Source organism: Neofelis nebulosa, chromosome 7, assembly GCF_028018385.1.
Source record: "Neofelis nebulosa isolate mNeoNeb1 chromosome 7, mNeoNeb1.pri, whole genome shotgun sequence".
Taxonomy (NCBI): Eukaryota; Metazoa; Chordata; class Mammalia; order Carnivora; family Felidae; genus Neofelis; species Neofelis nebulosa.
The window spans coordinates 10,181,062-10,204,315 of record NC_080788.1 but is presented as its reverse complement, the minus strand read 5'-3'; the positions used below and the strand labels follow the sequence as shown (position 1 = coordinate 10,204,315).

Genomic DNA, 23,254 nt, shown 5'->3' with positions numbered 1-23,254 from the left:
CAGCTGGAGAGAGATTTGGGAGGTGGGGTGGGACTGTGGGAAAGGAGGAAAGGAAGTGGGAGAGGGTAGGAAGCTGATGTGTGCTGTGCTCACATCCACCATGTGAGGAGGAGGAGAGAGAGCCAGAGAAAACCGGAGGAAAATAGGATGGTTCTTTATGAACGTCCAGAGAGAATAAAGTTCAGAAGAATCCAGTTGCTATTTTAAAAGTCTGCAAAACTTGAGGGTGACGAGGACAAAGAAAAGCCACCGGATTTGGTATTTTCTTATCAGTGGACACCCGTGACCGTGAGGTTTTAGTGGCCAGTGGAGTGAGGGGGAGCCAAATTGCAGAGCCTTGAAACGTTTGGGTGACTGGTGCCGGCCGAGGCGGGAGGGGACAAAGTGTAGAGGACAAAGTGGGTCATTGGGTTGACAGCAGTGTTTCTCAAAGTCGGCACGACTGCCAGTCTGGGCCTGGTCATCCCTCGTGGGGAGCTGTCCTGTGCATTGCAGAACCTCCCCCCACCCACCCACCCAAGGTGTGACCACCAGAAAATGTCTCCGCTGTCACATGCCCCCCAGGCGCCAGATTCCTCGGTGAGATCTGGTCTCCAGGGCGGAGTGCAGATTTATGCTGCTGCTTCTTGACCCAGCAGGGCCCCAGTAATCCCTTCTGCTGCACCGCCCCTCTGTCTCCTGCTGGTGGTTTAACCGCACTGGTAGGCAGGCGGGAAGGAGCTGGTCCAGAAGTGGGTGGAAAACAGCAGGCAGCCGGGGGAGCATTACCCCGTCAGGTACCGAGGGAGGGCAGGCGGAACAGAGCAAACACACTGTTGGGAAGGGGCGTCTTTGACGCTGGGGGGTGGTGGGCAGAGCCATCTGTTAGTGGATTAAGATGGTTTTAGCTCCCTTTAGGTGGTCCCAAGCTTCTGAGACGGGCAGAAAGGTCACCCAAGAGTGAAGTAGACAAGGTTAAGGCTGGGCCTTTGACGAAATTATAGAAAGTTTCACTAACACACAAGTGAGTAAAAGCATTAACAGACCAGCAATGAGTCCTGGCTCAATAGGGGACTTGAAAAAATTGGTTAAAAACATGAATTAAAATCTCGGGGAAGACAACCTAAAACCCAGCCACTGTGACACTATTTTTATTTGTGCATTTTACTGCCTAGACTTACAGTTTTATGCTTTTTATTTTGCTTATTTCACTGAATGTTGTAGATTTCAGTGTTACTGAACTATTATTTCAGTTATTTGTGATGGCTACGTAATAGTCCAGAGATCAGTTTATCAAATAGGCCTCTCATTACTGACCAGGGGTTGTCCAGTTTTTAATACTATTATACCTAAAGTTGTAGTAAACGTTCTTATGCCTGGAATTTTGCCACATTTTATTAGTGGGTTCAGTAAAAATTTTATATGATGCTGAACACAGAGCACAAAATGTATTCGCTTAAAATGCCGCCTCAGTGGGGTGTTCCTATCCCACCACACTGCTTTATTTTTCTCCAAAGCACTTGCTGTCTTCCAGAATACCAGTTGTTTTATTTAATCTGGCCGTCCTCGTCTCCCTTGCTAAGTATAGAAGTTCCAGCAGGGTAAGGATTTTGGTTTGTATCACCAGCACCTGGAATGCTTCCTGGCACACAGATACTTGCTGAACGGTGGGCTTGACCCAGACCTGCAGGCACGATGGGCTTGGAAGGGTGTCAGCACCAGGTGTTCCCAGAAGTCAGTGGGAGAATAAATGCATTGACTGGTCTTTGGTATCTAGACAGACTAGGAAGCAACACAAATTCACAGGGACAGTGAGTCGGGAGACGGAAGGGTTCTTGGCACCTGGGGGGGGGACTGTGGCAACAGAAGCACCTTCCTCTGGAAGGAGAGCCTGGGAATGGCAGAAGGTAAATAGTCTGTGGTTACAGATGGCAGTTTCTCAAGGTTTAGACAGTAGAAAGGAAGCAGTTCGAGAGTTAATAGTGGCAAGGTTGGTGGAGAATTCCATTTTGCTGGGAATGGAGTACGTCACTTTTTAGTTGCCCCTGCCTCGGCAAACAGTCCTCTCTTCTTAGTGGATTATACTTGGTTCACGCTGGGATGGGGTCTGTAAATCAGGTTTTGTTTTCAGAGGTCTTTTCTTAGTGGAGTATGGCTGTAGGAGGTAATCTGAGTAATCAGCTATGCTACCGATTCTGTCAGACAGTAACCAGAGTTAGTGACAATGGCAACCCAAATTGAGCTTCAAAACTCCGTTTACAGAGAAGTCACGCCCCTTTATTTGGTATAGCTGATTGGTCACTTAGTCGAGTCATTCAGTTGAACCTTTCAGTGACTATCTTATAAGTGGAATTGACCCTGGAACAGTCCATTGTTGGCGCAGGGGTGCAAACCCTCTGTGCAATCAAAAGTCGAATGTAAGTATAGACTCCCCAAAAACCTAATAGCCTACTGTTGCTCGGAAGCCTTACCAATAACATAAACAGCCAGTTAATGTAAACTTTGTATGCTACATGCATTACGCACTGTAATCTTCTAGTAAAGGAGCCCAGAGAAAAGAAGATGTTACCGAGAAAGTCATAAGGAAGAGAAAATACGTTTATAGAACCGTACTGTATTTCTGGGGAGAAAAATCTGTGTGTAAATGGACCCGTGCAGTTCAAACCCCCGTTGCCCAAGAAGAATCAACTGTACTTTTCTTTTTGAGGTCACTTCACTCAGAGTAGAGCGACCTGGTAAGCACGCAAGGATTTAGCCGAGTGTATGCCAAGTTCATTTTAAGCAACTGCTGGGGTGTCGCTCATGAGTATGGACATTACAGTGGTTTTCTTTTGGAACAGCCTTCATTGTTACTCAGCCAGCATACAATTATTCACTTCTGGGCTTTCTTATATAACATATTGTTAGTTTCAAATTCCAGTTATTATCTGGTGAGTTGTTAATGACAGACAGGTGTGATTTAGTAAATAAAACACTGCAGAGAGGGAGTCGTGTGTCATCCCTCCCATTTGTCCGTGGGTGGCATGTCTGTTTCTTCTTCATGCCTCATTCTTAATTCTTCCATTTTAAAACAATGATCTCAAACGTAGCCTTCCTCCTTCTTCCAGAATCTCTGGGGTACTTTACCAATCTCCTGGTTCATAAAGAGAATTTATGTTTTGAGGCCTTTCCCAGAAATGCTTTTTTTACACACCTGTGCCTTTGTCGGCCTTATTTCATTTATAACGATACTAGTTGAGCAAGGTTGTTTGTTTTCCAAATGAAAAAAATTTGAACTTGGAGTTCTTAGAACCAAGTGGTTTCCTAATTGTATTGACAAGAATAGCGTATATGGCATCCAGTCGTGGTCTGTATGGTTGACTTTGAGAGTTGTCAACAAAAGTTGGAGTGCCCTTGCGTGGGTTGTACTGATTACTTCTTCCCTTCCCAGTATAGTCACTGCAGTTAACGTGTGATGTAACCCAATTTGAGAGAAATGCCTAATAAGCCGTGCTTCTAGTGAAAACCAGGCTAAGACCATCCTCCTCACATTTCCTCATTAAGTTGGTTGTTAGCATAATATTAACTATTTTAAGCTCCCAGACCTCTCTTTATCTTGATCAAAACATCATTGTTTAGGAGGAATCCTGCAGTTCTCATTTAATCCATTTGTGACCTCTTCTGAGGAGGATGGAGCAGTTAGTTAGGGCCATGCCTGAATCCCTGGGGAAGTGCCCAAACCAGACTTCTGCTGCAGGTCCCCCAGAGCAGCCGGGTAAGAGCAGAGGGCTGGTGCTGAGCCGCCGGGAGCAGAACGTACGTGTGTTAACCAGCAGTTGCCTGCTTCCAGGGAGAACGCCAGAGAACCAGACTCCTGGAGCCGTCTATCCTATGAGATACCTTACGGAGACTGTTCTGTGAGGCACCATCGAGAGCTGGACGTCTATACGTTAACCTCTGAGTCCGAAGCGCATCATGAACCCCCATTTCCTGGAGACCATTGCACTGGACACATATTTAAACTTAGGAACATCCAACAGCAGCTAATGGTAAGGAAGAAAATGTCCATTTTCAGGCTTTTGTGCCCTCACTCTTTCCCCCAGTGAACCTTGCTATAATTGGAGCCTAAAAATGCTGTCCTCCCAGATTGTGAAACCCCTTAGGGCAGTTTTAGTGGTGTTGGATGTTACACTTACAGATAGGGGGCGGCAGCAGGGGGCCGCGGGCAGTTTTCTTTCTTTTTTTTTGCCATGTTTTTGAAATAATGAAAGCTACACGTACATACTGCAGATGCAGAAACATACGCAACAACTAGAACTCCGTTTTCCTGGCATCAAGGGAAATTCGTCTGTTTATAAATTTGTCAGTTTAGCTTTATAAAACTGAGCAAAACAGTTCCTGAGATGGTTGCTATACTCAGAAATAAAGCCTCACAACTGGTCCAGTGAGCGATGATAATGTTACTATATTTAAATTGATAGTTGGATGGTAAAAAGATCACTAAAAAAATAAAGATTTTATAATCCACTCAAGCCTTCAAGATAAAGTTGTTGCCAGACGTAAAAACATTACAGACTCCCTGGTAGCATTTATTATGCATAATATAAACGTCACATGGGTACATGTCTCTTGGCCATAACATCTGAAGGCTAAGTTTACATAATTTTTCCACCCAGTTTATTTCAGAGCTGATTTGATTTGGAGAAAGCTTGACAGTAATTTCATTTAAGGTCGTCTAGGGTCAACTCAGTACCGGAGGCCTCTTTGGGAGCAGGCATTATTTTTGAGGTCAGCAGGCCAAGACACCCCACAGCAGGGCTGTGTGATGGGCCTGCCTTTCCCTTTCTGAATCGTGCACGCCCAGAACAGGCATCATTTTGTTTTGCTCTGAACGGACTGCTGAGTCCGATTTTCCTTTAGAGCTCTTGTTACTGGGTGAATGACCGTCCACTTGAAAATCTCAGCTTGCAGGTGCCAAAGTTACTGTCTCGTATGGGAATGCCTGACAGGAAACTATGAGAAATGAAAACTCGGAGAGGATACATGCTGTTAGGAGCTTTTAAAGTTGTTTGCGAAACACCACTTGTTTCTGGAACGTTCACCCTTTATTAAATGTAATGGCTTGCTTTCATAATTTTTAGGGGACGGTTACATTCTCAGCAACAGTGGAAGCAAATTAATTTGAATACTCTAAGCAGCATAGCGCAAAAGCTTTTACTGAAAATCCACTTTTTGCTGGGGGCGGGGGGGGCGGTACTCTCTTACTAGAAAGACTTTAGTGAGCATACCACATATGACACTTGCACGTGGAAATTTCTACAATAGGCCCGGTTAGTAGACAGGACTAGTGTGATGTAGGAGAACTGTTAAGTGCTTACTGAGAGAGTAAATGAACTAGAGAGGGCACAGTAGATCTGTGTGAGACCATTGCAGTAGGTCAGACAGTGGGGAAGAGCGAAGCCAGATGTCTTACAAATAGTTTCTATGTGTTGAACAAATACTAGTATTGTAAGAATTCCTGAAACCTTGGTATAAAAGGCAAACCAACCCCAAAGATGAGCTGTGTTTTTCTCCATTCTTCCTAAGCCTTGTCTAAAAGTACATTTGAATTTTGCATGCTTATAACCTTAAATTAACTCTAGCCTTTATTTATTTTTTCAACATTGTATTGTAAATCTGTATTTCAGATTTCACTGTGGTCTTCATAGTTCACATTTATGTAACAGCTTGGCATCTGCCATCAGGTTGAACGACTGTGATTTTTTTTTTTTAACCATTCCCGTATAGTTGGTTATATCTGTTTGTGTTTTTTAAAATACTGCAAAGTTGCAAAATGTAATTTTGAGATGACCTACAATATCATCAAGCCACAGTACTTTCTAAGAATAATCAAGAATTTGGTATTATGGGGAACCTGAGTGGTTCAGTCAGTTGAACATTCGACTTCAGCTCAGGTCATGATCTCATGGTTCATGAGTTTGAGCCCCGCATTGGGCTGTCTGCACAGAGCCTACTTCAGATCCTCAGTCCCCTTCTCTTTACCCCTCACCCTGCGCATGAGCATGCGTGCACGCTGTCAAAAATAAACACGGAAAAAAGTTTTTTAAAGAATTGGGTATTATTAGTTTGATATGTTCTTGTTTAATGTTTGGTACTAGATAACAGAGGAACTGCTTTTTTTTTTTTTTTTTTAAAGTAAAAGAATATCCCCTATTTACTTAAAAATTTTTTTTTTATTTTGAGAGTGGCGAGGGGCAGAGAGAGGTGGAGACGGAATTTTTGGGCTCCACACTGAACGTGGTCGTGGAGCCTGATCTCAAAAACCGTGAGATCGTGACCTGAGTCGAAATCAAGAGTCAGACACTTTTTGCACTGAGCCACCCAGGCGCCCCTCTCCCATCAACCTTTCCAGAATGAGTTCATAAAACTTAGGAAATAGTCATCTTGTATGTTCTTGGCCATTTTTATCTTTCCAGTGGATATGCAGCTACAAGAGAAAATGTGTTTGTATCTATTTAGATCAGCTTACCATGTGATCATAGGGCTGGAAAGGCAATGAGCAGTCTCCGGCAGGAGTTTTGCGTATAGGTGTCAGTGCCCTCTTCCCAGGGACCGTTCTTAAGAGTGTCTTTCATTTCCTCCTAGAAAACAAACCTTAAGCAGATGGACAATCCCATGCCCTTAATGGTGACAGCACAGGATCCTTCAGGTGTGCCCGCTGCCCAGGATACAGACAGCCAGTGTCTCTGCTGTGCGTCAGCCCCCAGGGACGGCCAGCAGCGCCCTCTTCCCGAAGACACCGCAAGCTCTCCGTGCTTCCCAGGGAGCACTGCCGGGGGGATTGCAAGTTCCTGCGATTTGTCAGGTGTGGCTAAGGAGGAGCACACAGACTGTTCCTGCGGGAGGAGAACTGCAGGCGTGGAGAGAAAAGGGGAAGAGGTGGAGGCAGCACGTGCTGCGGACTGCGGAGCCGCATCTGGGCCCAGCCACTGCCTGCAGAGTGTGCCTGATTGTGGAGGAAACGGCGCAGGGGGCGTCCCCTGCTGTGGACTCAGAAACGGAGAAACTGGAACAGAATCTGCCGCACTGGCCGCGGACCAGGAGTCTCCAGGCGCTGGAGACCACGTCCCGCAGGGAGACGTGGCCATGCAGCCGGGCACCGCTGCCATTCGGCATCTTTCTGGAGGGGAGCTTGCAGTCGGCGTCCCAGCGACTGCTGGGGACCCAAAATGTGATCTCGGGAACACAGACACCCCCACCCAGAAGAACGTGCTCGAAGCTGGGGGGAGCACGGACGAAGAGGTTGCCAGCTCTGGTGTCAGCACAGCTGGAGCCTGTGATGGAAGAGGCCCGAGGAAGCCTGCAGGTGAAGCCGGCGCTCCTCACGGCGTCCCTGCCACTGCTTCCCTGGAGGCTTCCAGACCTGTCGAGTGTTCACCTGCAGGCAGTAACGGAGAAGCCTCCACCGTCAAAACTGCAGAGACTGAAACTTCGCCAGGTTGTGAGGGGGGCGCTGGGGTTCCACCAAATCCGAGCCCCCCGGTACTTGCAGCTGCAGCGGAAGACAAGCCTGCCAATGGGTTTGAGCCCTGTGCTCCCTTGGCAGGCACAAGTGTGCCAGCATCGCCCTCTGGCCTAACTTTGCCTGGGCCCCAAAAAGACACGGCAAACCAGGAGGCAGAAACGGATTCACCGCCCATCCGAAGCCCAAGCAGCGAATCACCCCTCTGCCCCCCCGCTGGAGGTGGCAAGCCGTGTGCTGCCTCCACGCGGCAGCAGGACATGGTGACTTCTGGTGGTGTGTTGGCCGCAGAACGCTGTGATGACATAGTTACCCGGCCTGAAAGCAGCCCCCCAGGACTGCCCCCCACGCAGCATCCACCCCCCGCCGCCTGCCGTGAAGGTCCACGGGCTAGCCCGGCCGCCCCCGGCCCTGTGCGAGATACCCAGGAACATGTGGCATTTTGTCGTCTTGAAGTTTCGGATACGAAGGGCCAAGGAGAAGGTTTGAAATTAGAAACCAACTCCACAGATACGCTCGGGGTGCGTCCGCACGCTGCTGCCCTCGGAGCCGAGAAGGAGCTGGTGCCGGACCAGGCAGTGACATCAGACAGGGCTTTTTCTCTGGCAGGCGGTTCAGGCAGTGAATCAGTAACCAAAGATGACGCGCTTTCTCTTGTCCCCTCCCAGAAAGAAAAGGGAACAGCAGCTCCTGGCCTGCACACGGCTCCAGACGGTAGAGATGGCCCGGGCGGAGATGCGAACGAGCCCCTAGAAGACGGCGCCGCAGGCCTGCCCGTGCCCTCCGCCGCTCTCCAGCTTCAGCCCGGCACGGGCAATACCAGTCCCACGGCACTTGGCGACGAACAAGGGGGACCCTGCCTCGCAGCAGCCCCCGAAGTTCCGAATCTCGAGGGCGGCGCGGACTCTTCTCTGCTGCCTGCGGGGAAGGCCACCGTGGCCTCCAGTTCCATTTTGACTAAAGAAGGGAAAAATCTGGTGCTTCCAGAAAGCTCTGAAGCTCAGGGACAGGGTGGCAGGGATAAAGCAGTGACTTGTTCCCCTGTTAAGGAAGACACGCTTTCCTTGGGAACGTTTCAGGAAGAGCGGAGAACACCACCTCCCAGACAGGAGGCGCAGGGACTCCGTGGAGAGCCCGGCTCCTCTGGCTGTGCCGAGGACAGAGCCCTGGAGCACGGCAACACGCTGGACACGCCCTCGGCCTGCCTTGATGCAGAAACTCAGCAAAACAAGGAAGTGGCCCCACCAGTCTCACCACCGACTGAAGGTGGGGCTGCACAGAGCCTGGTGCCGCCGGGAGCCGGGCTGGCTGCAGCCCCACGCCAGGAAGCCCTGGGTGCAGAGCAGGGCAGCTCGGCTCCCTCGCCAGGGCTCTTACCAGATGGGGCTGAGGCTCAGCCTTGCAGTCGAGCTTTTGCTCTGGATGCTGGAGTGCAAAACCTTAACTCCCAGGGAATAAACCCTGCTTGTGAGGTGAACGGAAAGGCGGCGTTGGATGTCGCCGGGGCTAACGCTTTACCAGGCACCGTTGGGGCCAGGAGACAGGCTGCGTCACACAACACACGAGACCTCCCGCTTCCAAAAGCCTCGTTGAGCCAGGAGGAGAGTATGATCCTGGGGTTGCCAGGAGCTTTACCAGACAGAGGAGTGACTGACCCACAGGGCGCTGCGACTCCAGAGTTGCTCCCTCTCGGTTGGAAGGAAGCGGACCACGGCAGCAGCTTGGGCAGCTCCGGGGAGGCACCGGTGGACACCCAGGCACATCACATCCTACGGCAGCCTGTTGCCACAGAGGTCCCCCTGGAGGCCGGGCTCCCACGCACTGGTGACCAGGCCCCAGGCGGGGAAAGGAGCGCTCCCCCTCTGCCCTGTGCTGCGCATCTGCCCGAGAGCGCCGACTCCATCGAGGAGGCCGCGAGTCGCATTGTGGAGGCCGTCCTAGATCAAGTCAAGGCCTCGGGAGCACTCCTCACTGGGCGGGGGACCAGTCACATGTCACTGTCCAGTCCTCCAGAGTCAGGCCCGGTGACCGAGCGGCCAGTGAGTGCTTCTGCAGGGAACGTGATCGCTTTTGTGCCTGGGCAGACCCCACAAACGGGCGGTGTTCGTGAAGAAGCCCCTGGCAACCTCGCAGGGTGTTCGGCTGAAAGCGGGGAGCTGGAGAAGATGAATCTGCCTGCTGACGGACCTGAGCCGGCAACAGGTAAGCAGAGCAGAATACAAAAGTCCCAGCTTGTGGAACAGATTCCCTGAAGAGTCTCTGAGACGTGCTGGCAGAAAGTGGGCGTCTCTGTGGTTTTAGAAGCGTCTTTCATTCATTGGGTACATTGCCAGGTTCACAGCAACCGCCCCCCCCCGCCCCCTCCCGCCCCTGCCCGCCGTCAGGACAGGCACGTCAGCACGGGGTTGGACAGATTTTGCTTCCTGTATTGCAGACTCCTGGCTTGTTTGATTAAGCCTGTCACACCAGGGCAGTGGGAGTTTTGTTCACCGAGAAAATTGTCTAGCGTGCAGGTGCTTTGCAACGATAAAGGAATTTAGCAGATGTTTTTATCCATGTGGCTTAGTCCTTTTCTCTAGAACTGTGAAAAAGCAGTGCTGCAAAAACATGTTTTGCTTACAAGCCCGGAGCACTTTTCTTCCCCTGTCGTCCTGGTCCGTGTCCTGAGCAAACAGAGTCAGGGTGGTTTCGTGAAACAGCTGTAAGTGTCGTTCTGTGCGCGTGACCCCACGTCCAAAATGGTGGCATTAGGTCATTGGGGAGGGGTGGGGGAGGGGAGCGGAGAGAAGGCCCTCCCTTTCCTGCCCGCGGAGCCGGCTTCCAGCTCCATTGCCTCTTGCTCTCGGGCAGCAGTCTGGGAGTGCAGGCCCCCGCGCAGCGCAGGGCATGGGATGCAGGATGTCCGCCCGAGTGCGCTGAGCCGCCGTCACAGGGCACACGTCGTGTCTGCTTATCTGGGTGAAGCAGCTGTTCTGAGCAGATTGCTCGCACAGCAGCCTGTCCCATCTGTGGGTAACCATGTCCAGAGAGAGCAGACAGAAACCGCTGTTGCTCAGTGGAAATAAATGACGTGAATAAAACTTCTTGGGGGTTGAGGCTGAAGCCGAAACCAGAGTCCAACGTGGTGCAGCCGTTAAAGGTCAGTTCGATTCGCACTTTGATGCCACCACCTGTTTCCAGGTGTGGACCGAGGACCCACCTCCATGCTCGCCCCCAGGCTGCAGAGGTAAGAAGGAGCCTGATTTGTTTTTGTGGTTTGTTTTTGCTGTTTTTTCCAATTTTTGAAAATCGGGTTAAGTGTGGTAGGTGTTAAGAGGGTGGGGGTGGGGTGTGTAGAGAAACAAACAGACACAACAAGGTTGCTTAGGAAAGAGAGTAACCTCAACCCCGTGGGCATTCTCCCCGATGAGGGGTCTTTAACCATTTATAATCTTTTCTCCCCCCATGGAAGGCTTTAAGAAACCCGAAGTAGTGTGTTTTTGGTGAGGTGAGGTTTTTAGTTCTATTCATGTTTTGGATTGTCAGTGATAGAAATTTGTTGGCCGCTGGCTCAGAGTTTAAATGAAAAGGTCTCTAATTTTTAAAATAAGATACAACAACAAGTCTATTTTGGGGGCCCTGGCAGGTTGACATTTCAGAAGAATAGGGAGTGGCTGTAAGCTGATGCCGGGCTGTGTTCTCTTCATTCGGGCGCTATGTCTTTGGCCACACGGGCTGGAATTATTTGTTTTTCTGGCTCAGCAGTCAGAATTTAACCCAAGCAACTGCAAATTATGTGAAGTTTGTGTCTGTAACACCCAGAGAGAAGAGGTAGAAACCAGGGGAAATTTCAGACTTTGATTTTCGGTGGTACGTAGCAGTGGTATAGACGCTAAGAGATGATTTTTAAGATTTTGAGGTTTCAGGAAGGAAAATGAGCTGAAGTTTCAGCAGTGTGTCTGCGTTTAGAGTTGGTTGTTATGTGTGGGCGAGTTGCTTGTTCTGCTCCCAGGAGGAGTCATATGTGTTCAAGGCTCATGATCTTATATTGCAGAGTAGCTGGTCATGAAGAAGTAAGTGCTTTCTTTGGGGGCGGGGAATGCCAGGATCAGGGAAAGTCCCTCGTCACATTGCCCTGGAGACAAAGCACCTGAGTGTGATCTCAGCCAAAGGGTATTTTCTGGGAAGTTTACATTCCTGGATTTACACATACTCTTTTATGAGTGAAGAGACTTTGGTTCAACTGTTGATTTGGAACAAGCCACATGGCTTTGGCCTCTGTTTTTATATGCTGCTGCAGATAAAGCCAAATAGAAATTAAGATGAGAAAACACGAAAGTTTTGGTTAGAGACAGGGGATGTGGCCCCTCACCCGAGTGCATTGATCACAGTGGTTTGGGAAGTTAGTTGTACTTGACTGAGCCAGGCCAGGCCCGTAGAAATTCCCAGCACCCCTGTGTCTCAGTAATCACTGTTCACCGTTGTGATTGGTCGCTGCTTGCTAAGGTCCATATTTTTGCTAGACGGGTATAGGATAGTAAGGTTGTGTCAAAAGTTACACCCCCCAAATAAATAAAAGTCATCAACCACCAGAAGAAAAAATGACTACTTACTTAGAAATGTTTTGATTAGGGAGTCCTTCTTGAGGGGATTGCCTACTCCAATTCTTTTCACTTTATTTACATTTTCTGAAATGTAAGGTAGAGTTTGATTCTTTGGGCCAGGAAACTTGTTTTTGCCCACTTTTAAATTGCTAGTAAGATCGTATAATTATAAACGGGGGCAAAGGAAGAAGAATTTATAAATGTTCATTAATAGGAATGTCACATTCCTAAATCTGAAGTAGATCTTTGGGCACGTCATAATGTGTATTAGAATAAAATCTTAGTAGAATTTATTCTTTGGTGAAAGAAACTCTTCTGCCCTTTGATGTAGGGAACATTTTTTTTTTTCCGCCGAAGCAGTGGCATGACTAGATGAAAACCAGCCACAGAAAAATTTCCACATGAAATTGAGGTGATAGTTCTATTTTTATCTGTATTGTCAAGGTGAATTTTTACCCTTCACTTAACAATGTCAAAGCATGAATTTGCCTCAGACGTTCATTTTATCACTTCCTTCCTGTATTTGCTTGACCATGTGGTGGTCAGGTAACAAAAACCATGACAGCTTGGTCTGGTGAGCATAATTCTAAAGAAAACGTATAAAAACACTTTCTTTAAAAAAAGGAATTCCAGGGCTCCTGGAGGCTCGGGTGGTTGAGCGCCTGACTCCTGGTTTCAGCTCAGGTCATGGCCCCCGCGTCGGGCTCCGTGCTGAGCATGGAGCCTGCTTGGGATTCTCTCTCTGTCCCTCTCTCCCCCTCTCCCTCACACTCTCAAAAATAAAACAAAATTTGGGGCGCCTGGGTGGCTCAGTCAGTTGGGCGTCCGACTTCAGCTCAGGTCACGATCACGCGGTCTGTGAGCTCGAGCCCTGCGTCGGGCTCTGGGCTGATGGCTCAGAGCCTGGAGCCTGCTTCCGATTCTATGTCTCCCTCTCTCTCTGCCCCTCCCCCGTTCGTGCTCTGTCTCTCTCTGTCTCAAAAATAAATAAACGTTAAAAAAAATTTTTTTTTAAATAAAATTAAAAAGGAAAAAAAAAAAAGGAATTCGTTGGGGCACTCTGGCTGGCTTAGTGGAGCATGCAACTCTTGATCTCAGTGTCATGAGTTCAAGCCCCACGTTGAGTGTAGAGATTACTTAAAAATCTTAAAAAAAAAAAAAAAAAAAAAGGTGGCAGGGAGAGAGAATTCCTTGTTTGTGATTATGTTTTGGTTTAGGGAGAAATAAAATTAAAACAAAATGTAATTTACCAGAACACTTCAGTCTTGTCCCTTGCAGTGATGGATAGATGAGAGTGTGCAAGTATGTTTTTAAAGAAAGTCAGACCCTTCTTAAGGGCTTTATCTCATTCCCAGCAGGTCTTTCCTCTTTGTGCTGTGCAAACGTAAACATCTCTGGTCTCTTTGATGGTGATCAAGATGGACTACCTGGCTGTAGCTATTAATCTGTTTCCTTGAAGCTTGTGAATGTCCTTTTCCACATGCAGTCAGTACATACTCGAGATCTGTGAGGAAAAGCCCATAGTGAAAACGGAAGTTGAGTAGACGTCGAACTGGATGTCGCCTTAGCTGCAAATCCCTACAGAGGACAGGGGAAAACCGAACAACCCTGTGATAAAGGACTAGCTCAGCACGGGGTCCGAAATGACACCAGCTCCACTTGAATACTTCCCTGTGTAACGCAAAAGCAAACAAAACACGTGAAGCCTGCAGTGAGTTGTGTAAACAGTAAGACAACGGGATTTGATTTTTCAGATGCGCTTTGTAACCCCCTTCTTCTCTTCAGAAATGCCAGACCTGAAAGCTGCCGACGAAGTGGATTTTCGGAGTAATGGGAGGACGGGCGTGGCCTCTGCAGAGGTGGCCGTGGGAGATGTGGCCACCACAGCAGAGATGAAACCAGGCCTAAAGACCCAGGCGGTAAGTGGCATCAAGTCTGTGTAAGCACAAAATGTGTTTAGCTTGGTCTGTTGTGTCTGATTTATAGCCTTTTGTTTGTTTGGACAACGTTTGTATTTTTTTAAACAACGGTATTTCCCCCTTTTCTCTTGTTCCATCACGTATAAATGTGGGTGTGTTGCTGCAGTTCAGCTTTCGTAGACCGTGGGCGCCGCACCACGTAGCTGTGGGGAGTGGGCCCTTCTCCGTGGGTCCCTTGGCGATGGTAACGAACAAGATTTTCCCTGAGCACAGGACTTCGGCTTCTCATCACGTTGAACATGTCACAAAATGAGAATTCCCACAGAACGGGCTCTCATAACCTTTCTTAAACCTGATTCTTCTTTCTTGGTACAGAAAACTGAGAGCAAAAATGAGATTTTAACTTCCAGTTCTCTAGTAGCTGTCTAAAATGTGTAGCAGGTCGTTTTTAGCGACCCAAAAAATAAATCGGTTCAGTAGTTTTTTTCATAGCAGCTTCATTGAGTTATAATTCCCGTACCATAAAATCCACCCGCACAGGTACACGGCTTCGTCGTTTTCAGTATGTTTCAGAGCCGTGCAGCGGTGACCACGGTCCGCGGTAGCGGCCCAGCACCACCAGCCCGTCCCGCCCCACCCTCCGGGGGTCCCTCATCTCCCGCCTGTTGCTGTGCGTCTGCCCATTCTAGAACCTCACGTATGTGGAATAACATGGAACGCTGAGCTCTTTGACAGCTGGCTTCTCTGACTCAGCTTCCTGTTTCAAGGTTGAACCATGTTGTAACATCGATTAGTATTTTGTTTCTTCTCATTGCCAACTCCCACTCCATCCTCTGGATGTTCCACATCTTGTGCTTGTCTCCACTTCTCGGCTGTCGTGGATGATACTGCCGGGAACATTTGTGTACGAGTTTGTGTGGATGTATGTTTTCATGTGCCCAGTAGTGGATTTGCTGCATCACTGGTAATTCGATGTTTAATATTCAGTGAGTGTTCAGAAATGTTTTTCTTCAGGGTCTTGAGCTTCTTTCTGTTTTTGTTTAAAGCTATTAACTTAAAACGAGGGAGCAAACTTGTTGAGAGAAACTGCGCTCTAAACCTTAGAGTCCCTACTGGTTAATTAATTTTTTTGTAATGTTTATTTTTTGAGAGAGAGAGAAAGAAAGAGGACGAGTGGTGGAGGGGCAGAGAGAGAGGGAGACACAGAATCTGAAGCAGGCCCCGGGCTGTGACGTGTCTGCACAGATCCCGACGTGGGGCTTGAACTCACTGACCGAGATCATGACCTGAGCCACGTTACTGGACTAAATCATATTTCCCCTGAGAAAATCCATCATCTTTGTCTAGACGTGACAGTCCCCGTCTCTGCTCTTCACAGAGGTCTAAGTGGTGTTTTTCCGTAGAGTTACCCCAGCAGGTAAACAGCACACTGTACCCTCCCAGACTATTTCAAGTGTATGAGCTGTGATAAACAAGCTTCATTTTATTGGAGTACAGGGGTAGGGAGGTGCGGACTGTTCTAGCCCACTCCCTTTTACAGATAATATTCGTGACTAATGCCTGGGCGGCTGCTTGTAGAGCAGGCATTATTCAGACCGATGCTGCTCTTGCCCCTAGGGAAAGAAGAGAGAACACACCCTGCATGGGTACACGTGTGTCTTTGTTTCCAGAAGCCCCTAAAACAGGGAAGGAACAAACTCACATCCTTGAATTCAAATGCCCGTCTCTCGGTCTTCCGTGTTAACACAGTAGTGACGACCGTCATGGAAGACAGCTTGCCGCTCGCCCACACTCTGCCCTCCCGTGTGGCTGGCTCTGTCCTCGTTGTATCTTGTCTGTTAGAAAGGAGGAAACAAAACGTTCCTTTTTTTTTTTTTTTTAACTTCCTCCTCCCGTCCTTCTCTCCTCCCGTCCTTCTCTCCTCCCGTCCTTCTCTCCTCCCGTCCTTCTCTCCTCCCGTCCTTCTCTCCTCCCGTCCTTCTCTCCTCCCGTCCTTCTCTCCTCCCGTCCTTCTCTCCTCCCGTCCTTCTCTCCTCCCGTCCTTCTCTCCTCCCGTCCTTCTCTCCTCCCGTCCTTCTCTCCTCCCGTCCTTCTCTCCTCTCTTCTCGTTTATCCTCTGGTTTTAAGAGTTGAGAGAGAGCATACTCCTCTGGTTGGTCAGCATGTCTCATTTTCCAGATAAGAGACTAAGGACCTCAGAGAGGTCTCATGCCCAGCCCAAGGTTGGACCCAGCCAGAATAAGAGCAAGGAGTGTGATTTCCAACCCAGGACCTCGACAGCAGGGTGGCCTCCCAGCTGACTGTCCCAGGCTCTACGACCAGCAGCTTCCGAGGGGCACCCGTAGGTCAGAAGCATGTAATGTGTGTGTTGCTTGGGAACACCTCGGCCTCGTGTGCCGTCTGCCTCCACTGTGTACAGTTGGAGAAAGCGTATGTTAATGGATCTTCGGGTCTGGAAGGTTTTCAGGTCGAGTAAGTGTGTTCCAAGCAGTGTGGGAATGAGGTGACATCTGACCGCTTGGCTCTCTTCCCTGTTGCTCTGCAGCGCAGGCCCTGTTTGCTGTGACTTGGTAGGATAGAGTGTGAACACACACTTCAGTTTTGCCTGTGTCTCCTTTTCTCTTTTTTTCTGCCATTTAACTCTTCATATACTACGTTCACTGTGTAGGTTTTCAGTGAGTCAGGAGGGAAGTCCACAAGGGTTTTTGTTTTTTTTTTTTTTTAAAAAGATCGTATTTTAAGGCTCTGGGGGGTCAGGCAGTGTCACGGTAGTCAACTTTGCTGTTTTAGTGTTATGTAAACAAGAGTGTGACTGTGTTCCAATAAAACTTGATATATAGACTTCCCATAATGTCCGGGTCATGAAATACTTCTTTCTGAGGAATTTTTTGTTGATCATTTAAAAATGTAAAGCCAACTCCTAAGATTTTTCGTGGGCTAAACAAAAACAGGCAGTGGGCCCCTGGCCTGAAGAGTATTTGTACACCAGTGGATGAATAGAAGGAGAAAGCAAGTCTACTTGTTTTATTTTCCACACTGTTTTTTTCTTTTCTTTTTTTTTTTTTTTTGTGGTGGAAACTCTTGTTATCAGACTGCATGTTGGGAGGCAGGGAGTTCCAGTACTCGGTCTCTCCTGAAGTAGCTTTTTGACTTCGTGTCTCCAGAGCTTGGCTTCCTTACCTCTCTATCTTCTGGCCTTACCCTGTGGACTCTGTGTTTGTGGTCTGCAAAGGGTTACTTCTCACCCCGAAAGAGTGAACTTGAGATTGAACAGGGTGGGGTGGCATTAGTTTAATATTATTTAATCCCATCCCTTCTGACGCATGCCCAGTCTGCGTGTTGGCCTTGGGAATGGGCCAGTCGTTGCCTCACTGAATTACCGTTTCACTGAATCATCCTCTTCCAGTTGTAAAAGAATTTATGTATCCAAAGCTCGGCTACTGTCTTGAATGCTTAGAATGGTGGTGTATTTACTGCAGTTTTCTAGTAAATGTACATAAAGAATCCATTTTTAAGTTCTTCTAGGGATCTTCCTGTTTTGTAACTTTCTCTAAGCACATGACTGTCAGCACATAGGGGCCTCTGTCGGTGACACTACCGAATATTTAAAGAATTTTTCGTTCCTAAACCGGCTTGACCATCGTGCTGTGAACAAACCCTTACTTTCGAGGCCAGTAATGCTTAAAATCACCATTTATAAAAGAATTCATCGCTATCAAGTTGGACGCTTCTCTTCTCGGAGGAACCACAGGTATGTGCCAGATGCTGCTGGTTTCTCACTAAGATAGATGGTCCCAAGAGATACTTCTTTACTGGGTTGAAAATCGTTCACAGCTTAGGGACCAAGTCATTTGCTTACATGTACTGTTCCCACCAGTCACTTTATCGGCATTTTGTGGTTGTGATTTGTTATGAAATATTGTCAAAGCTTTAATACTAGTCACAATTCAGTACTCCAGGTTAACTCCTCTTATATACATTACTGGTTTCAAGGTTCTCAGGTGACCTTTTGTTGCCTTCTTTATTCCCTGCTCACTGAGTTAATAAATGTTAAGCACTTAGAACAGGGCCTGGCCCACAGAAAGTACAGCTTGGCATTATTATTATTAATTAGTTTCACCACTTCAGATTCCAGTATGCTCTTATTTAAGTAATCATTGGCATATGGTGGCTCCTAAAACAACGAAGACTCCATTTCTGCTTCGTGATTAGTGTTCTGAAACGCTTCAGAAAGAACGTCAGACATCAGTTTGAGTTGGGAAATGTGGAGCTTGTTGTAGCTCTGAGACCCTCAGAATTTGAATGGACCTTAAAGATTATCCAAAGTCCAACATATTTGCTTTATAGGAGAAGATGGTTTCAGGACGGTTAAGTGACTTGCCTTATTTCACAACTAGTTAACTTTGTAAGTGTCACTAGAACCTTCTATGTTAATAATGTTTCTACTATTCTGTGGTTTCCAAAAGAGTCAAACTGAGGTTATATACTTTTCAGGAGTCCAGTTCACCTGGGTGGACTTTTGCCTTCTAAACAAGTACCCCCCTCCCCCCCCCCCCCCCCCCAATGGTGCTCGCATTTGCCAAGCCTCTAAAACCATCACATTATACTACTGGGTCTTCAGTGATGGTTGGAGAAATTCCTTTGGCCATTTTAGGACCTAAGCTGAATCACTTTAAAATAAATCTCCTGTTCTTGTTACAGTCTGTTAGCTGCAGCTAAGTATCACTAACATAGTGTTTGTCCAAAGAGTTGGCTGTTGGTGCAGAAATTACTAAGATTTTCCAAGACCTGCCTTTTATTTCCTAAAGAATGATATGACTAGGTATAGAGATAACATTGAATACCTAAGTGCAGAATGGGAAGCCTTCTGGGACCATTCTCTTTGAGAATCTGCTCTGTGGTGGTCAGGATAGAATTCTGACTACTGCTCCCTGGCCCTGTGCCACAGACCGGCACATCTTGTAGGAATCTCTGCCCTTCAGTATGCGGCCAGGTTCATTAGGAAGGAACTTCTTTCCCTGGGGTGTCTGTTCATTGAGGTATCTCTGTAATAATTCATTTTCCAAACGCTCATTGCATAAGCTTATTAGCCATTTGGAACAGTTAATTCATCAGGCCAGTATATCTTGTCAGCATGCCCATGGTCCTAGCAGCCAAACACTCCAGAACAAATATGGTCAAGTGCAACTATAAAAACCCATATATTGGGTATTAGGTTACTGGGAAAGTCTACTCTTCATTTAACACACGGGCCCCAATCAAGAAAGCAGTTTATATCAGAACCATCCTCCCATTTTTAATAACAGCACAGTGAAATATCACATTAACTGCATTTCCATTCTTAATTATTTTTATGACAATATTGATATTTGTTTCTTCAGGATTGTGGTTAAGGGCAATGTTGGATGGTTTCTGGTTAGAATCTTCTTGAATTCTCTATTTCTGCTATTTTTAATGGAACACAATGTTTTCTTTCTCTTGTCTCAAGGGGGCGAGCTTGCATTTCCATCTCTAGTCCAGGAGTCTGGTTAAAAGCTTTTGCTTCATGTGGCTGGCTGGTCACAGCCTTCGTGCTCAGCCGCCGTAGGAAAATATGGCAGCTCTCAGGCCGTTTGCTAACTAACTGGACAAGCCATAACACTGACGCTCAAGACGGCGTACACACCCTACCCTCTTATTTAAGTTTTCAATTTCAAGAAAGGTCCTTTTAATGGTGTCTCTGCTATCATATTTACATATATAGTTTTGTGGTATATCACCTAGGGAAAGGCAAATTGGCCTCTTTACGAGACGCCAATAAGTCTTCTGTGCATGTATTTGGCATTTAAGAGAGCCAGGCCCCCCTAATTATCCCTTTTGGGTCTGGCGCTAGAGCTGGCCCCAACCACAGGAAAACTTGCTCCTCAGCTTTTTCATACAAATTTTTTGGAGATATTCTTTCTCCGTGTCTCCTCTGAAATGGAGCGTTTCCAGGAAATTCTGCAAATACTCTTCTGGAGTAGATAGTTGCCAAAAAGAAGTGCCTCGAAGAACCAAAGGTTCAGGTTGTAAAGTCAGAAGTTGAAAAAATATAACCTCAGTATAAAAATATCTGTAGGTGATATGTGTAAGGGTGTAACGTAATGATCCCACCGTAGGTTTTGAAGGGACCTTGAGCAAGTTCTTTAATTTATCTGGCCTATTTTCTCCCTTGTTGTAATTGTTAGGAACTCTCTGAAGTTTCTTCCAGCTCTTAATTCTTGACCAGTTGGTCAGATGTTGGGATGTAAATCTAATGTGTTGGACCAAAAGGACAATCACAGGGACTTTTTTTTTGTTAATTGAAATATAGTTGACCTGCAACGTTACTTTAGTTTCAGGTGTACAACACAGTGAGCAGACAACTCTGTGTGTTGGACCGTATGAGGGACTTTTTTGAAATCACATTTTATTTGATAGCCAGATTCTTAACTATTCACTTTCTCCTTAAATGGTTTTCAAGATGTTTTGCTCTGGAGCCTTATATTAATAATCTAATTTTTTCCCCTCACAGAACTGCTTAAACATAGATCATACATATATTTTGAAGGAGGTATGTGTGCCTTTTAATCTTCTGTTGAGACAAAAGAACCAAATCTGATTCCTATCACTCTGTTGGCCCGTTTCTTACACTCCTCATCCCACTCTTGTTCATTCTTATCTCATTATTTTGACAGTCAAGGATAGTAGCCAAGCATAATGGAAAGTTTATGGAGCCAGATAAACCAAAGTTTTAATCCCAGTTCTGCAACTTGATCTGCCGCTTTGATCTGCTTTTTCAGAGGCTCAGATCCCTCATCTATAAATTTGGGATGATGATGCCCACTTTAAGAATTATTTGTACTAACTAGGGTTAGTTTAGTGTGTAGCATGTGATAGGCATTTTATATGTAGTAGATGTAATTCTAATCCCATTTTATACTAAGAATTATCAGACCCACTCTTAACACTGTGGATGAATGACTTTAGATAGGTGTTGGTGAAAATGGTCTTGGAAGAAATGACTAATTCTGTCAGGCCATGATGGTAAATTATCATGCCACCTGGTGTTCATGTGACGGGGCGGGGGGGGGGGGGAGCCCTAATTTATTCAGTACTTGATTCAGCACACGTTCACTGAACTCTGTGGTAGGCCTTAGAGACGCTAACATGAAAACAGGTCAGCCTGCACCCAGAGACCCCTCTTCCAGGGGAAGAGACACTACTCTGCATCTCATTTACTGGTTTGCTAAGTGTTAGAGTTAAACATAGAATTGCTTGTGGATAGATATCTTTCATTGAGCTAGATGATAGATTCTGTCCAGGCTGCTGTGTGCACCCTGGGGGAAGGGAAGTTTCTAAAGAATTGTGTGCTGTTTTTACAGGGTTTACCTCAAGGGGCTTTCCAGGTTTCATTTTTAAAAGCTGATTGTGAGGGGCGCCTGGGTGGTGGCTCAGTTGGTTGGGTGGCTGACTTCAGCTTAGGTCATAATCTCATGGTCTGTGGGTTCAGGCCCCACATTGGGCTCTGTGCTGACAGCTCAGAGCCTGGAGCCTGCTTCGGATTCTGTGTCTCCCTCTCTCTCTGCCCCTCCCCTGCTTGCTCTCTGTCTCTCTTAAAAATAATAAACATTAAAAAAATTTTTTTTAAGCTCATTGTGAGAGTGAAGATACATACATACTGTCAGAAACACAAACTTGGCTATACCTATTATTTCTTTAAGAAATTTTTTTAATGTCTATGTTCAAGAGAGACAGAGTGCAGGCAGGGGAGGGGCAGAGAGAGAGGGAGACACAGGCTCTGAGCCGTTAGCACAAAGCCCAACACGGAGCTCAAACCCACGGACTATGAGATCATGACCTGAGCCAAAATCAGATGCTTAACCGACTGAGCCACCCAGGTGCCCCTGTACCCATGATTTGTACCAGTAGACTTGGAAGGGCCACCATAAGGTTGCCTTAGAAAAATACTGTATTGCTTTTGATCCTAAGTTCTGTGTTCGGTTTACTGACATAAACATGGCTTTATGGCTGCTTGTTTTTGCCTCTCAAAAAAGGAAACTTTCTTAGTGGAAAAACTAACGAATGTCATTTGATTTGTGAAGAAAGGCCTAACGTCCTCAGGGATCTACATGACTGGGAAAGACACAGATTTCTCATATTAGGTTTTGATTATGTATTTTAAGAAGGTGCCTGGTGAGGTCTTACCCTGGCTGGCCACCATAAGAGTAAAGGGACACACTGTATTTGGACTTGTTTACTTTATCCAAGAAAGGTTTCAGAAGTACTGATTTCTATTTCTGACGGCTCAATTTGGGGATATAGCCTGTGGCTTTGATTTCATTCATTTAGCAAACATTAAATGAACGCCTTCCCCTTTCAAGGTATTGAATCAAGTATCTAGGGAATTTTTTGGAAGTTAAATACTGTCTCTGCTTCTGATTTCTTTAAATAGAGCAGGCTTGCACAGACGTAATCACGATATGTGAATACAGTATGTGAGATCTGCCATAGGAACCATTAATGTGCTTTGGGTGTTCACAGAGAAGTGACTTCTTGAGAAGTGCTTGTGTGACATATAGTGGGGTTTCCTTGGTAATAACCATGATGTAACACATGTGGTGTAAATATTCATTGGAAAGAATAGGGATAGATTGAGGGAGCCTTTGATGTGCTTTCCAGCCTTAAACAGCCAGTTCTGTTTGCTTTCGCTATGTACTTGGCCCTTAGAGCATAGAATTGCCCAAGAATTGCCAGAAACGCCCCAATTTGCAAGGTAACTGTGACCTGGCAGTACTCCAGGTTAAAAAAAGTCCCATTAGGAAACTGAGAAAAGTAACATTTACCAAGTATGAAGAACAGAAGTGTTTGGTAGTATGTGAACCATATGGGAATTTAAAAGAGTGGTACCTTTGTGTAAATATTTCCATTCAACCAGTGTCAATCTGTATTTTTTCCCTCCTTGCCTCTTTCATTTTATGCAGTGACCCAGGCAATTTGCTTCCCATCTGAGAGCCACCCGCCCCCCCCCCGCCAAAGCCCTGTCACTGCTTGTGGATCTAGAGGGTCATTGTGACATGGTCTTAAGTGTTCCCCCAGTGTCATGTAGGTAGTCTTCCGAGAAAGCGTTGACCATGCTTTCCATGACGCTCAGATGAGCATATTTAGAATATCCTGAATTGAAGCCTCACTCAGAAGTCAGAGTGAGTGAGCATATTTATTATGTGGATCATTACCTGTAGCCGGCATTCTATCCTGACTGGGTCATCAGGGTC

At 46.7% G+C, this 23,254-nt stretch overlaps 1 protein-coding gene across 15 annotated transcripts in view; it reads left to right on the top strand.

Annotated features, from left to right (window-relative positions):
• The window catches only part of AKAP13 (A-kinase anchoring protein 13), a 335,196-nt gene that overhangs the window by 170,196 nt on the left and 141,746 nt on the right, over nt 1-23,254 (top strand). For all 15 annotated transcript variants that reach the window (XM_058736667.1, XM_058736669.1, XM_058736666.1 and 12 more), the window contains 3 exons: nt 3,809-4,007; nt 6,604-9,682; nt 13,849-13,982. In XM_058736667.1, coding sequence (XP_058592650.1) covers nt 3,809-4,007; nt 6,604-9,682; nt 13,849-13,982 — 3,412 coding nt within the window. The remainder of the gene's footprint in view (nt 1-3,808; nt 4,008-6,603; nt 9,683-13,848; nt 13,983-23,254) is intronic.